The following is a 17684-nucleotide window of genomic DNA, read 5'->3' on the forward strand; positions in this document are numbered from 1 at the left end:
TCACCTTTAATAATAGATTCTAAAATCTTGCCAATGACTGAAGCCAGGCTAACCAACCTATAATTTCCCATCTGCTGCCTCCCTCCCTTCTTAAACAGCAGTGTTACATTAGCTACTTTCCCGTCCTCTGGGACTCTCCCTGCCTCCAGTGATTGCTGAAAGATCACCACCAATATCTCCACAATTTCCTCAGCTATTTCTTTTGGAATCCTGCAGTGTAGTCCACCCGGTCCAGGTGATTTATCCACCTTCAGACCTTTCAATTTCCCCAGAACCTATATTAAAGTCTTATTGGGTTGGGTATTCACTCAAATATTGCTTCCCTAATTAGTCCAATTAATATTTAGCCAGGTCAAATTAATATAAACATCCTTACAAAAACAAGCCACAGATCATAAGACAATATTAAACTAAATGGCTAAATAGAAGCTATATAATAATGCATTTTATGGTTACATTTCAATAATTCAGCAAACTTCAACAAATTAATGGCCCAGATTTTGTGGTAGTAACAACTCTATTCATTGCCATTACTCCACTTCAACTGACAGTAATTTCTAAGCACATGCAGAAATCCAGAAAATGTTGTCTGATTTAATACTCCTCCAGTAGTGCTTTGTTGAGGTCCCCCCCCAAAAAACTATAGTCTCTAAGTAATCAGTGAATTGATGGAAACTTCCACCTTTCTGCTGTTAAACTCACCCTTGAAAACTTACTGTTAAATGAGATGCAAGTGAGTTTTTAAACTTGATAATTACTCATGAACAGCCTCTCTGGACCTAAAGGCAATTTTATTTTTACAGAATTGCAGAGTTCTTCATTAAGATTTAAAAAAAAAGACACTTTTTCCTCACAATATTTTTACTTAGAATCATATTTATATCTGCATATGCACATGTCAATATCTTTAAAAGGGGATAGTTATACTTTCAGAATACACTTGTGTGTGTACAAGTTCTTGGAATTTATTTTAAAAATGTGTTGTTTTATAATCATTCTGAGTTTATTGAAAGAAGCCTGGTTAAAAGTCACTTTTACTCTGGGTCAAAGGTACATAATTGTCCATTTTGGAGTCTGAATTAAACTTTCAAATGAATGATGTGACCTGTGGATTAGTGGGGTTAGAGAAACTACGCATTCCTCCCATCCCAGTCATAGAAATAGTGATGGCATTCAGTATTTTTAACTTCCACTTTGATGTCTCCCATCTATGACAAAAGCTCAATAATGCACGGCACATCGCTAGGCACAATGGCTTCAAACACCACACTTAGCAAAGCAATGGACTTCTGTAAATGCCACTTTTAATTTTGTCTCCAGTTGGAATCTAAGCACATGCACAGACACAACTGATCACGCATGTTTGTGTGATCCAGAACCTGATGCAAATCCTGAATTATAAGAGCCCTATTACAAGGTCGAGTGAGGCTGCATTTGAATAAAAAAATTGCATCTTCTATATTCTATATAAGACACAACATGCCTTATACTTAAAACTATTTGAATTTGACAGGTTGGATGCTGAAAGGATGCTTCCCCTTGTGCAAGAGGTTAAAACTAGGGAGTACAGTTTAAAAATAAAGGGGTCTCAACTTTAAGATGGAGATGAGAAGAATTTTTTTTTCCCCTTAGGAGGGTTGTGAATCTTTGGAACTATCTTCACCAGAGAGAGGTGGAGGCTGAGTCACTGAATATTCTTAAGGCAGAGGTAAATATATTCCTGACTAACAAGGGAGTCAAAAGTTGTCAGAGAGAAACAGAACGTGGAGCTGAAGCCACAATCGGTTTTAATGAATAGTGGAGCAGGCTCAAGGGGCCGAATGGTCTACTCCTGTTCCTAATTCACATGCTTATCCACAGGATGGAATTTCAAAATTCAGACCACGTATACAGCTGGCAAAGCACATTTGTGAGAAACCAAAATCATATAAATAAATAAAACTGCTGCTTCTGACCTTGTGTTTATTGCACATCTGGGTCTAAACTGAAAATGTCAGGCAACTAGGGTTTTTGACAGATCGTTCAGCAGCTTTGTCCAACCACCCAAAGAACATAATCCAATCCCAAAATGTAGTATTTATTTTACCTTCTCTTCTGGAGTTAAACAAGTAATAAAAAGACAAATTGTAAATGACAGCAAGAGATTTCTCAAGAAACTTTGTCAAGACATGCAAGAGGTTGGCCACAGAAGTTCTTATTTCAACAGTGAGATATGACAACACATTGGAAGGTTAGTTTTAGCAGCACAGTGGCACACATGGTGGCGCAGTGGTTAGCACTGCTGCCTCACAGCATCAGGGACCTGGGTTCAATTCCCGGCTTGGGTCACTGTCTGTGGGAGCCTGCATATTTTCCCTGTGTCTGTGTGGGTTTCCTCTGGGTGCTCTGGTCTCCTCCCACAGTCCAAAAGATGTGCTGGTTAGAATCACAGAATCCTATAGTTCAAGAGGGGGCCACTTGGTCCATCAGGTCTGTATGGACCACAATCCCATCCATCCATGTATTTACCTAGCTAGACCCCCTGATGCCAAGGAGCAATTTAGCATGGCCAATGCACCTAAGGTGATTGTCCGCGCTAAATTCTCCTTCAGTGTACCAAACAGGCACCGGTATGTGGTGACTAGTGGATCTTCACAGTAACTTAATTGCAGTGCAATGTAAGCCTACTCATGACACAAGAAAATAAATTCAAACAAAAACTAAACTTTTAGGAACAGAATCCTTCCCTTGTAAACATTGTCAAATTTGCTTCATCTAATTTTTTTTTGTTCAAGATTTATTTCAAAGTGTCTAAATTAGAATACTGGCAATATTTTGCTAAAATCCTCAATGAAGAAATTTGTGGTCTAAAAGAGGCAGCTTTGGTGACTGCAGCACATGACATGTAAGAACTTAATCCAATGTGCCCAGCACAAGCCAGGAAGAATGAGTTAAAATTGAACAGAATGTTTTCAGTTCCAATTCCACCACTCTGCAATTTTATATGTGCTAATTGGGAACCGATGTTCGGTTTGGCCAATAAAAACTGCCAAACAACTATTGAACAAGCCATTTAAATAAAAACTCTTTTTTCTGAGCCTTTGCCACCCCAGGATGTCCTCCTTTCTCAGATGTAAGACTTTGCTAATCTCTGCACCCTCACACCCTGTGGGAACTGACTAAACTGCATCCCATCCTTGACTTATCTCCAGCCTTCCTGATCCATGTTTGTCTGCCACTCACCTCGCATGTTTGGCCGCTACCTGAGGGGTAGCAGCCAACTTTACATCCAGGATTTCAAATTTGCACTATTGTTCAAACACTTATTATCTGCATTGGACCACAGAGTTATACAGGCTACGGAAATTTCAAACTTACCTCTAAATCATCCAAGGACCGGGTTATACTGAAACGTTTTGATCTTCCATACGACCGCCTAACAGAAGAACGTTGGGAAGCTTGTGGGAAGCCAACTGAAAATCCAGAAAATTTTGTGCCCTGAAAAATGAAATAAAATATATAAAATCAGTTTTGTTCAGTAATTTGTACAATTGAAAAGGAAGCTTCCATAAAAGAGGAAAGTTGTGTTGCATGAAGGGCTACATTAAACAGAACAGGAACATGCAAATTTAAAAGCAAAATATAAGAGACAGAAACAGAGTTAATGGCAATAGCCTTTCAAAATTGGAAAAAGTTACAAATGTAATAGGTTTTTAGTAAGTGAAATGGGGAAGTGTAGAAAAAGAACAAAATAGAGGGGGAGTTTTCCCGTCCTGTCTGCCACCAGAATCGTAGTGGGTCGGGGCAGACTCTGCAAAGGCCTGTTGACCTTGGGCGGGATTTTTCAATGTAGGAGCGAGCGCAGCTGTAAAATCCCACCCAGTAGGTCTGTAATAGGACACAAGAAAGGGGAGACCAAACAACCAAAGAATTGGTTGTACGTGGTGAAAAGGAGCAGTAATTTGCTGTTTTTATATCTAAATTCAATCCCAAATTATCCTAAACTTCACAACCTCAATCTGAAAGGTTACTAAATTTAAATGGAATCCTACTATACTGTCCTTGCACAAAGCATTGGTCAAGCTTCACATAGTTGGTGATACTGAAGCATTATAAGAGGTTCAGAGGAGCAACCTTGAATTAATCCCCATTTTAATTATCAAGATAAGCTAATAGAGCCGGGAATCTATACTTCAGAGAAGCTAGATTTACAGTGCATCAGGAGATCCAAATTTATAAAAATTATAGCATTGTAATAGATAGTTTGTTCCAATTAATTCGGTTAAAGAGGACCAGGAGTCACAATTTTAAGTAATAAATGAACAGATAGGAATTTGATGTCAGGAAGTGGTCTTTCGACCTCTGGAACAGGTTACCAATTTGGCAGTGGACATTGAACCAATGGACTTCAAGAGAAACCAGATCTTCTTTCTGACTGAGTTGAATATTGTACAAAAGGTAAACACCGCGTTGAATTATCAGAGAAAAAGTGAACTCATGAATTAGTTTCAATCACCTGAGCAGACCAGAGGGTCTATCCCTGCCTGTCATTGTCTTCATGTTTGTAATTTTATATTTACACTCCTTTATCCATCAGAACTACTGAACCCCTACAATGCAGAAAGAAGCCATTCAGCCCATTGAGGCTGCGCCAACGCTCTGAAACAGCATCTCATCCAGGCCTTCCCTCGCCGCCCAGTAACCCCATAAATTTACCATAGTTAATCCATCTAACCTTCACATCATTAGACAATCCGCCTAGCCTGCACATCTTTGGACTCTGTTTCTATCTCCAATGTCACATTCCTGTCAATGTATCAGCAGTTATTAAGCCAATTGGATTGACAAAGACAGGTGATGATCATTCGCTCGACCTCTAAATGAGTATAAATTAGATACAAATATCTAAGTATAATGCACAACAAACAATACTTTTCACTGTGTGCTAATACTTGTGACAAAAATAAATCAAATATGTATACATTTGATTCCACTGAGTCCATGGAAAGCGATTGTAAGCCGAGGAAGTTAAGGACTCCAAGTCATTGACTTTAGATAAGTATCATGGAAGAGCATTCAAAGTCAGCAAAATAAGTCACATTTTACCACAATCTGATGAAAGATAAAATTTCAATAATTAGATAGACAGCCTTAGGCTCTAAGGTGCAAAGCTTGTACTGAACACTTTAAACAGAAGTTATACCAGAAAGGAATTTTCAAAGGCATATTTGAAATGTTATGATTAAGTTATTTCATACTGGGGTGGCAGCTGTGATGCGCTCAGTTGCAGCAAAATAAGGTGCAAGTTCATACTTGCTACTCTGCATATAACAAATCTAAAATTTCTGGATAAAGAGAAAAACATGTGTACACATACTGGGGAAAACAAATGGCAAGTTAAATCCTGTCATTCTTACTCACCTCAAGACAAATAAGAGCATGTCAGAGGCTAGGAATCCTGCGGTGAATAACTCACCTCCTAGCTCTCAAAAGCCTGTCCACCAATGTAAAGGTGCAAGTCATGAGTGTAATGGAATACTCTATTTTCCTGGATGGGTGCAGCTCCAACAATCCTTGGTGGGCATCCCCGAGGCTCCAGGACATTGACGGTTCCGGACTCGTTTTCAGGCTCCAGTTCTCTGGCGCTGACACGCGTGGCAACCCACTAATGCCTGCACCATGCAGTTGAAACCCAGCATTTATAAGGAGTTCCCTGCTGATTGCAGAAATTAAGTTTCCAGATGGTGGCCACCACGAGTGCCGCACGAAATCGGGTGGAAAGGAAAATCTTCTGCTAATGAGACTCAAAATTCTGTGAGAAATCCACTGCTGCCAGCAGGATTCGCAATGTTCAGAATAATATAACAATTTTACAATTGCAAGATTAGTTCAGAGAGGACAGTCCTCTCATTGACTGTCTTTCTCCTGATGCATACATTCGCAAATAAATTTGTTTTCATTCTTTAACTATATACTGTCTTTTGCAGTCTGTGTATTGGTTGAGCAAGATCAACTGAATGCAGGGCACCCCAGGGAGACATCTCAGAAAATTCCTCTTTCAAATTCCATCTGCCATTTATCTGTGCTTTTTACCATTCCCTCTATATCTTCTTGTAGCCCAAGACACTCCGCCTCACTGTTAACGCTGCACCCATCCTTATCCCTATTCCTAATCCATATACTGGCTTATGAAATACAATATTTAATCCCCCCAAATGCTGGAGAGCAAAATTGTTGCCGAAAACTCCAGCAGATAGTAAGAGTTTCTGTAGGTATTTAAATAAGAGTTAACAAAATGAACTTTGGCCCTATGGAACCTGAGTCTGGGGAATTAATAATGGAAAATAAGGAGATAGCAGATGAATTGAATAGGTATTTTGCATTGGTCTTCACTATAGAGGCTACAGGTAACATCCCAGAAATATCAGGAAATGGAAAGAGCTCAAGAAATTACAATCACCAGAGAAGTGGTATAGGGTGATTTGTTGGAACTACAAACTGACAAATCGCCAGGTTCTGGTAGACTTAAAGGAAGTGCTTAGTGGGAGAGTTAATACTTTGTTCTTAATTTTTCAAAATTCCCCAGATTCAGGAAAGTTTCCAATACATTGGAAAATGGCAAATATATTCAAAAAGAGACAGAAAATAGGAAACTACTTCCTGAAAGTTCTTACTGAACCAGATGGGTCCTTAAACAAAGATTTCATGGTCATCGTTGCACTTTTAATTCCAGATTTTTATTGAATTCAGATCTGTTGTGTGGGATTCAAATCCAGGTCTGCAAAACATTACCATAAGTCTCTAAATGGTTGGTCCAACAACAATACCACAATGTCACCACCTCCCGCTTACATAAGTGTGGGCGGTATTTTGCTCAGTTTTGTGCTAACCCTTTAGATGCCAAATCCTTGTACCACACGTACAGATATACAAAGAACAATGCTCCAACCGATGAAGGCCAGCGTGGTGTACACCTTCTTAACCTGAGTTGCTACCTACAGGGAACCGTGGATCTGCACACCGAGATCCCTCTGTATGCTAATATTTCTAAGGGCTCTGCCATTTACTGTATACTTTCCTTCTGCAGTAGATCTTCCAAATTGCATCACCTCACATTTGTCTGGGTTAAATTCCATCTGCCATCTTTCAACCCAAGTCTCCAGCCGATTTATATCTTGCTGTATCCTCTGACAATCCTCTTGCTACTGCCCCAATTTTTGTATCACCTGCAAATTTACTAATTAGACCACCTACATTTTCTTCCAATTCATTGATATATATTACAGACAACTGATCCTTGTGGAACAATGCTTGTTGCAGACCTCAAACTCAGATATGCCATTCAGTCCAAGTCATGAGCTACCTCCATTCAAATTACTGCTGGTCATCTGACTCCATTTATATTGTCATGCAGGTAGTACTGTTTTCCCACTTCCACATTAACCTTTTCAGTCCTGACATTGTAATACTGCAGCCCCCATTTCAGAGATTTGAGAACCTGATCAAAGCTGACACTTCTGATGCAGTACTGAGAGAGCACTGCAGTTTCAGAAGTAGCTTGGAAGAGATATTTTGATTTATTGTCACATGTATTAACATATAATGAAAAGTATTGTTTCTTGTGCACTATACAGACAATTGAGGGAGAGGTTATTGATATGATTATTCCATGATTCTATTATTATTATTGCCACACCAGTTCTCCAGATTCATAGAGAAGGAAATGACAGAGTTCAGAATGTAATGTTAGTCATAGCTAGGGTGTGGAGAAAGATCAACTTAATGCAAGGTAAGTCCATTCAGAAGTCTGACAGCAGCAGGGAAGAAGCTGTTCTTGAGCTAGTGGTACGTGACCTCAGACTTCTGTATCTTTTTGTGTGATGGATTGAGCTACATTCATGACCTTTTGTAGTTCCTTGCAGTCTTGGCCAGAGCAGGAGCCATCCCAAGCTGTGATACATCCAGAAGGAATGCTTTCTATGGTGCATCTGTAAAAGATGGTGAGAGTCATAGCTGACATGCCAAATTTTCTTTGTCTTCTGAGAAAGTTTCTTACCTAGTGTCGGCATGGGGTAACAGGTTGCTGGTGATCTGGATACCTAAGAACTTGAAGCTCTTGACCATTTCAACTTCATCCCTGTTGATGTAGACGGGGCATGTTCTCCTTTACACTTCCTGATGTTATTGACAATCTCCTTCGTTTTGTTGACATTGAGGGAGAGGTTATTGATATGATTATTCTGTGATTCTATGATTATTACTGCCACACCAGTTCTCCAGATTCTCTATTTTATTCCTGTACTCTGTCTCATCATTGTTTGAGATCTGACCCACTATGGTGGTGTCGTCAGCAAATTTGAAAATCGAATTGAAGTGAATTTGGCCACAGTCATGGGTGTGTGAGGAGTATAGTAGGGGGCTGAGAACACAGCCCTGTGGGGCATCGGTGTTGAGGATGATCATGGAGGTGTTGTTGCCTATCCTTATTGACTGTGGTCTGAGAGTTAGGAAGTTCAGGATCCAGTCGCAGAGGGAGATCATAGAGGTTTACAGCTTGGAAACCGGTCCTGCGGCCAACTTGTCCATGCTGCTCTTCTTTTTTAAACCCCTAAGCTAATCCCAATGCCCGCATTTGGCCCATGTCCCTCAATACCCACCTTATCCGTGTAACTGTCTAAATGCTTTCTAAAAGGAAAAATTGTACCCGCCTCTACTACCACCTCTGGCAGCTTGTTCCAGACAGATATTCACCACCCTCTGTGTGAAAAAATTGCCCCTCTGCATACTTTTGTATCTCTTCCCTCTCAACTTGGTGCCAATGCTCAGGCCACAGAGTTTGGAGATGAGTTTTGTGGGAATAAGGGTGTTGAAGGCTGAGCGGTAGTCAATAGATAGGAGTCTGACATAGGTGTCTTCGTTCTTCTAGGCGTTCCAGGGTCAAGTGCAGGCCAGGGAGATGGTGTCTGCTGGGGACCTGTTGCAGCGGTAGGCAAACTGTAGTGGATCCAGGCAGTCCGGGAGGCTGGAATTGATTCGTGCCACGACTAGCCTTTCAAAGCACTTCATAATATTGAATGCCAGAGCCACCAGCCGATAGTCATTAAGGCATGCTGCTTGGTTTTTCTTAGGTACTGGGATGATGGTCGTCTTCTTGAAGATGGTCGTCTTTAACTTCAGGTTGTTGTAAAGAGAGGTTGAAGATGTCTGTGAATACCTCTGCCAGCTTGATCCACGCAGGATCTGAGTTCTCGTCCAGGTACCCCATCCAGGCCAGTCGCTTTCTGTGGGTTGACATTCAAGAAAGCTCCTTTGACATCTGCAGTGGTGACCCCAGATACAGGTTCATCCAAGCCTTCCAGGATAGAGGGCATGCTCTCACTGCCCTCTTGCTCAAAACGTAGAATACATTGAGCTCATCAATGAGGGGTGCATTGGAGCCGGTGATTTTACATGCCTTCATCTTGTAGAAGCTGACGGGCAACATGACAGCTCAGTGACTATCACTGTTTGCTACGCAGATACATGGATTTGGGCCAGTGTCTGTGGGAGTTTGCACATTCTCCCTGTGCCTGCTTGGGTTTTCTCTGGGTGCTCCAGTTTCCTCCCACACCCCAAAAACGTGCTCTTAGGCTGACTGGTGTTAACAAATTGTCCCTAAATTAGGCGTCCCTCAATCTAGTTATAATTCTTTTATTGTGGAGTCCAATAGGCGTAGACAAAGGTCATAGGTAGAAGAGAACACTCACAATGTTAAAATGGCAGCGTGGGCTCCTTGGGCCGAAGGGCCTGTTTCCTGTGCTGTGTTGTTCTTTGTCCTTTGTAGCCTGTTATGTCTTGCAGACTTGCCACAATTGGTGGGGGTCGGTGTGGCTAGCCTGGGACTCTAGTTTGGTCCAATATTGTCTTTTGCCATCTTTCTTGGATCTCCTTAGATCGTATCTGGCTTTCTTGTATAGGTCAGTGTCACCTGACTTGAATGCCTCAGACCTGGACTTCAGCAAGCAGTGGATATCCCTGTTCATCCATGGTTTCCAGTTGGGGAATGCATGGATTTGCTTCTTTGGCACACAGTCTTCTGCACACTAATAAAATCAGTTATTGCAGTGGCGTACTCACTCAGGCTGGTCGCAGAGATTTTAAATACTGACCAGTATGGAACAGGAGACGTGTTGGTGGTAACTTAGTAGTAGGATCTTGAGCTTGACCTGATTGAAGTCCCTGGCCACAATGAACAAAGCCTCAGGATGTTTCATTTCAAGGCTATTTGTAGTGGAGTATATTTCATCCAGCGCAATCGTCACGTCCACATGGGACGTTTAACTGAGGTCCCTCTGCTCTCTGAGTTGGACGTAAAAGATTCCAGGAGCACTATTCAAAGCAGAATAGAGTTCTGCCCAGTGTCCTGACCAATATTTATCCCTCAAGCAGCATCACTAAAGACAGATTAGCTGGTCATTATATATTGCTGTTTGAAAGAGTTTGCTGTGTGCAAATTGTCAGCCACATTTCCTACATTACAACAATGACTATACTTCAAACATATTTTGGGATGGACTAAAATAACAGACACAGATGAGACCACATCTGGAATACTATGTATAGTACTAATCATCTCATTTAAGGAAAGGTATAAATGCATTAACAGTTCAGAGAATACTTAGTCAAATAATACCAGGAATGGGTGGGTTGACTTATGCAGAAAGGTTGGACAGGTTACGATCGTATTTACTACAGTTTAGAAGAGTAAGAGGTGACTTGCTTGAAACATACAAGACCCTGACAGGTTTTGACAGATGGATGTGGAGAGGATGTCTCTGCTTATGGGAAATCTAGAACTAGGGGTCGCTGTTTAAAAATAAGGAATCACTCACTTAAGAAGAGGAGAAATTCCCTCAGAGGGTCCCGAGTCTTTGGAACTCTCCTCCTCAAAAGACAGTGAAAGCAGAGCCTTGAATATTTTTAAGGCAGAGGTAGACAGATCTTTGATAACCAAGGGGGTGAAAGGTTATTGGGAATAGACAGGAAGTTGCAATCAGATCAGCAATGACCTTACTGAATGGTGGAGCTGGCTCCAGAGGACAAGCAGCCTATTCCTGTCCTAGTCCAAATGTTTATTAAATTACAGTTAATACATTTTGAAAGCTACAAAGTTAAACTACCCCATCATAGGGACAGATGGGAAAACCTAAATCAGTTCAAATTTAATTTCTACAAAAATACAAAAGACAAAGGTTAATAATCGATGAATACAGGGAAGAGAAGGAATGAGAAAGAGAACAAAAAACAGGGATAGTTTGTCTCACAATTTTTACTGAGAATTAAATATCTTGTGTGGCATTCACAAGGTATCCCATTTTGAGAGTATTTCCTAATGTTTAAGTTTACATGTGTCATCCTTCATCACAGCCTGTGTTAACCAAGTTGCTATTTAGACAATATTTGTGATAACTTTCTGCTTTAGATATTATCAACAGAATTAAATTCAAGGGCAAAACATTTACACATGTCACTACGCACATAGATTAAAGGGCTGAATTTTTTTTCTCAAGTGTTGCGAGGAAGATAGCTGCTGCTTTCGTTTTTAAAAACACAATCTTGTTTGGAAACAGTAATTCCCTTGACAGTGTTGCAAAATGAAAGCAGGCTGAGCCTACAGCACAGAGCCCCAAAGCACATCATAGCAGCCAGCAAAGGGAAATAAAATGTAGTTACCTCTGAGGTTTGAGCCACTGATTAACAATGACACAAAGAGCTCAGGGAACAGAGTTTATATGAAGGAATATTTGAAATACAAAAATAAAAGCTGTATATTAAGTATTTGGAAAATATAATGTTGAAAAGCAAAGAAACTCATTATAACTCAGTAATACTAGGATCTTAGAAGTACTTTAGAAAGTTCTTGCACCTTCTTAGCAAAAGTGGAAAACTTCTTTGTATGTTTTAAGCAAAATTACAAAAATGTTTAAATTCACTATTAGTCAATTCCACTATACATACTGGTGCCATCTAGTGGAGTGAAACCATAATTGCATCCATTGTTTGCCATTATTGGGCAGCACGGTGGCACAGTGGTTTGCACTGCAGCACAGTGGTTTGCACTGCTGCCTCACAGCTCCAGGGACCTGGGCTCAATTCCTGGCTTGAGTAACTGTCTGTGCAGAGTCTGTGTGTTCTCCCCGTGCCTGCATGGGTTTCCTCTGGGTGCTCCTGTTTCCTCCCACAGTCCAAAGATGTGCAAGATAGGTGGCTGGGTCTTGTTAAATTGCCCTCTTAGTGTCAGAGGGGGTTAGTGGGTAAAATACTTGCGGTTATGGAGATAGGGCCTGGGTGGGAATGTTATCAGTGCAGGCTTGATGGGCAGAATGGCCTCCTCCTGCACTGTAAGGGTCCTATGATTTCTTAATTCTGCAGACTCTTGTTTGAATGGCATATTAGCAAATCACTAAATATGTATTCTCTCAAGCTGTTCTTTTAAAGAATAAATTCCAGTGATCCCATAATCCTCATGTATAAAGGAATTACAGCAGATTAGCCACACAATGCAGTTTGCATCAATACAAATAAAGCAAGTTTTGGCTTCACATTGATGCTTACCAAAATCCATCTGAAGCTCCCCCCAACCCAGCCCTGAATTATCTCTCTCACAGTGCTGTCCTATTTCCCATCATGCTTTCTCCTAGGTCATCCCATTCATGAGACACATGGCCCACTCTCTTAATGCTATTTCCACTAAACTACATTTTTTAAACATCCATTTATGGGATGTGGACATCATTGGTTAGACCAGCATTTATTGTCCATCCGTAGATGCTCTTCAAAAGGTAATGCTGAGTTGTGTTCTTGAACTGCTGTAGTCCGAGGTGTAGGTACATCTACACTGCTGTTAGGGAAGAAGTTCCAGTGAACGAACAGCGATATATTTCCAAACCAGGATGGTAAATAACTTGGACAGGAATCTCCAGGTGGTGGTGTTGCCACGTATCTGCTGCTCTTGTCCTTCTAGATGGCCATGGTTGTGGCCTTAGAAGGAGCTACCTAAGGAACCTTGGTGAGTTCCTGCATTGCATCTTGTATATGGTACATACAGCTGCCATTGTGTGGCAGTGGTGGAGGGATTGAATATTTGTGGATGTGGTACCAACCAAACTGGTTGCTTTGTCCTGGATGGTGTCAAGCTTTGAGTGTTGTTGGAGCCGCACTCATCTAGCTACGTGCAGACTATTCCGTCACATTCCTGACTTGTGCCTTGTAGATGGTGGACAGGCTTTGAGGAGTCAGAGGGTGAATTACTCACCACAGGATTCTGAGCCTTTGACCTGGTCTTGTAGCCACAGTATTTGTATGGCTAGTCCAGTTCACTTTCTGGTCGATGGCAGCCCTCAGGATGGTGATAGTGGGGGATTCAGCAATGATAATGCCATTGATTGTCAACGGGCAATGGTTAGATCCTCTCTTGTTGAAAACGGTTATTTCCTGGCACTTGTGTGACACTAATGTTACTTACCACATGTCAGCCCAAGCCTGGATATTGTTGCTGTCTTGCTGCATTTGGACATGGACTGCTTCAGTCTCTGAGGAGTCATGAATGATACTGAAAATTGTGCAGTCATCAACGAACCTCTGCACTTCTGACCTTATAATGAAGAAAGGTCCTTGATGAAGCAGCTGAAAATGGTTGGGTCTAGGACATTACTCAGCAGAACTCCTGCAGTGATGTCCTGGAACTGAGATGATTGACTTCCATTCACCACAGCAATCTTCTTTTGTGCCAGGTATGACCCCAACCAGCGGAGGGTTTTCTCTCTGATTCCCATTGACTCCAGTTTTGCTAGGGCCCCATCATTCCATTCTTTGTCAAATGCTTCCTCGGTGTCAAGGGCAGTCACTCTCAGCTCACCTCTGGCTTTCAGCTCTTCTATCTTCATTTAGCATGGTGGTAGTGCCACACAACATGACGGAGGATATCTTCAATGTGAAGTCAGGACTTCATCTCCACAAGGGCTGTGCAGTGATCATTCCTACTCATACTGTCATGGACAGATACATCAGTGGCAGGCAGGTTGGTGAGGATAAAATCAAGTATGTTTTCCCTTTTGTTGGTTCCCTCATCACCTGCTCCAGTAACGTCCTTTCAGACCTGGACAGCTAGGTTTGTGGTGGAACAGCTAAGCCACTCTTGGTGATGGACATGGAAGTCCCCCATCCACTGTACATTTGCGCCCCTTGCCACCCTCAGTGCTTCCTCCAAGTGGTCTGCAACACAGAGGAATACTGATTCATTAGCTGAGGAGGGGGACAGCATTTAGTAAACAATAGGAGATTTCCTTGCCCATGTTTGACCTGATACCATGAGGCTTCATGGGGTCCAGCATTGATGTTCAGGACTCACAGGGCAATTCCCTCCCAACTATATACCACTGTGCTGCCATCTCTGCTAGGTCTGTCCTGTCAATGGGACAGGACATATCCAGGAATGGTGATGGCAGTGCCTAGAATATTATCTGTAAGATATGATTCCGTGAGCACAACTAAATCCGGCTTTTGCTTGACTGGTCTATGAAACAACTCTCCCAATTTTGATCCAAGCCCCAGATGTTAGTCAGTAGGACTTTGCAGGGTTGACACAGCTGCCTTTACTATTGTTATTTTGGGTGCCGAAGTTGATGCCCAGTGGTCTGTCCAGGTTCACTTCTTTTTGCTCCATTCGCAGAGGTCGAAAACAACTGAGTGGTTTGCTAGGTCATTTCAGAGTCAACTGCTGTGGAACTGACAGTCCAACTTTCTTTCCTAGTCCTCATGTTAACTGGTATTTGCTTACATTTCTCTTTCTTCAGGTACTATCCCCTCTCCTTCAAAACTGCCATCATTACTTTCGCCTCAAAAAACCAACCTTTGACGCTATCACCTTCCCATCTTCAATGTCCTTAAGCTTGTTGTCATCTCCCAAATCTGTGCTTATCCTTTCTGGCATTCCATGTCAGAATGCCCCAAATCAGTTTCCACCCTGGTACAATCCAGTATGACTGTGACAATAATAAACTATCACCTCTTGCAATCTTTCTGCAGCCTTTAGCATATTGACTATACCATCCGCTGCCAATCCATCTCCACTATTTTCCAAACTGGGTGTGTTGAATTTGCACACGCCTGGTTCCATTTAGAGAATCACCAGCAATGGCTGCTGCTTTGTTACCTCTAAAACTCCAAGGATCAATCCTTGATCCTGCCTTTGTCTCAGCTGCGCACTGTCTCATGGCATCATCATCCAAAAACACAGCACTAGTTTTTATACTGACACAGACAACACTTAGCTCTACCTGATCATTGTCTCCCAACCTCTCCAATGTTATTAAATTATCAGGCTGATGGACATCAAATGCTGGATGAGAAGGCCTCCAATTAAAATACTGGGAACTTTGAAGCCATGTGTGAAGCACTTTGTTGCATTTTATTTTAAACATGCTACATAAATTCAAGTTCTGTTAAATAACATGACGTTGGCTAAATACAATTTAGCAATGAACTGTAAAATGATTTGCGGGCAGTCTAACAGTAGCCAGCAATCGACATGTTATTTTGGGAGAACCACTCCTTTTGCACAGGGAAGTCTTTCGTGGTTATGTTCTTCCACACGAGTTCCTAATAAAAGTAAATATGTTTTACATTTTAAAGTATTAGTCACGAGCAGCTTGTTGCAATCATCTTACGGAGATATCCAGCCTCAAAGAGACCAGAGAGATGTGTATTGTTCCAGTGGGATCAGGGACAGGATGTAAGCAACCAGCATCATCAAAGACCCCACACATCCCGAACATACTCCCATCTTCTTCTGTCTGGAAAAAGATGCAAACATTGGAGGTCACGTACCAACCGACTCAAGGACAGCTTCTTCCCTGGTGCCATCAGACTTTCGAGTGGATCTACCCGATACTAAATTGTTCTTTCTCTACATCCTAGCTATAACTGTAAAATTACATTCCGCACTCTACCCTTTCCTTCTCCATGAACAGTATTGCTTTATTTGTATAATGCACAAGAGACAATGTTTTTCATTGTATACTAATACGAGACAATAATAAATCAAATTATAACCAAATATAAGTACAAACCATTTTAAAACATTATTGCTTCTGCTTTCAGTTTGTCCTGAGTTTTGAAAACTTCAATTAAGTACAATTCCAACTGAATATTAGTATTGTAATACAAGGATAATGTTGTATGGAAATGTTAGCTAAATGCTGATTAGTGACTGTAACATTCTGATGCTTGTTTAGATTGACTGTTGTTAGTGCTACTGAATGGAGTTAGCTTCCATTTTGGACAGTATCTGCGTCAAACTCTCCTAGGTCAGGGATTGCATATCTGGTATAGTTTAACCTGAGACTGTACCTTGGCCTTGACCCTACATCACAACCATACATCCCTGCTACACAAAGCTGTACCAGGATCTTGATCAGAATACGCGCACAAACTTGAGAAAGGGATAATGAACGGCCTTTCATCTGATGAAAGTTTATCAGCCTGAAATGGTAACTCTTCTCTGTTTAGCTGCTGCCTGACCTGCTGAGTATTTCTAGTATTTTCAGTTTCTATTTGAGATTTCCAGCAGTATTTTGCTTTTGTATTTCATTTTTCATTGTGTGCGATGCAGCAAAGCCACATTTTGTGGACTATTTCCAAATATCTTGAGAAGTTTGTAGTTGTTTTTTTCTGAACTGCTGCAGTTCTTTTGATGGTAGTGTTTCCACAATGTTGTTAGTGGGAATAACCCAGTGAAGGAACCGCAATGTTTGTCCAAGTTCAGGGTAGTACTTGCTAGTGTCTTCGAACATTGGCAGTCACGTCATTCTCAAGTAAGCTGCATAACCAAGGCCTGGAATAAGACTTTAAATGACAAATGTTTTGTGGATGATTCAGGAGAAGGGAGACGTTGAGTTCTGAAAAGCTGAAATAGAAAAAGGTAACCAAGGTTAGGATAGAAGTAATGCAGGGCACATGTTTAGAAAAGAGAATGGGAAAGGAGGAGGAGTAACTCTGATAGCAAAGGATAACACAAAGACAGTGGTGAGAAAGGATCTTGACTTTGGGTCAGGAAGTAGAATCCATAAGGGTAGAAATTAGGAATAACAATTAGGAATATGCGTAGGTTAGAGGGATTAGTGGGTATAATATGTAGGGATATGGGGGTAGGGCCTGGTGGGATTGTGTTCGGTGCAGACTCGATGGGCTGAAGGGCCTCTTTCTGCACTGTAGGGTTCTATGATTCTATGAACAAGAGTCAGAAATGCAGGTGTGAGCTTTTGTTAGCCTCTAGTAATAGTTAAACCATTGAATAGATCCTAAACAAGAAATTACTGGAGCTTACAATAAAGACAATGTAATAATTGTCTGGGACTTTAATCTGGAAAACAATTTTATAAAATTTTTTTGTGGCAGTTTTCTGGAAGCATACATTGTAGAACCAACTAGGGAAAACAGTACTTAGATCCAATATTGTATAATATTTTACAATATTGTAAAAGATCCACCAGGAAATAGTGATCATAGTTTTTTTAATCAATCGTGCGACATGGGTGTTGCTGACTGGCCAGTATTTATCCCTAGTTGCCCTTCAGAAGGTGCTGGTGAGCTGCCTCCTTGAATGTTCTGTGGGTTGACCCACAATGCCATTAGGAAGGGAATTCCAGGATTTTGACCCAGTGACT

At 41.3% G+C, this 17684-nt stretch overlaps 1 protein-coding gene across 1 annotated transcript in view; it reads right to left on the bottom strand.

Annotated features, from left to right (window-relative positions):
• The window catches only part of rgs12b (regulator of G protein signaling 12b), a 195393-nt gene that overhangs the window by 127162 nt on the left and 50547 nt on the right, over positions 1-17684 (bottom strand). The window contains exon 3 of the mRNA XM_080189495.1: positions 3358-3477. Within this exon, the coding sequence (XP_080045621.1) occupies positions 3358-3477 (120 nt within the window). The remainder of the gene's footprint in view (positions 1-3357; positions 3478-17684) is intronic.

The sequence above is a fragment of the Carcharhinus amblyrhynchos genome, chromosome 5 (assembly GCF_965287045.1).
Source record: "Carcharhinus amblyrhynchos chromosome 5, sCarAmb.v2.hapA, whole genome shotgun sequence".
In the NCBI taxonomy this organism is placed as follows: domain Eukaryota; kingdom Metazoa; phylum Chordata; class Chondrichthyes; order Carcharhiniformes; family Carcharhinidae; genus Carcharhinus; species Carcharhinus amblyrhynchos.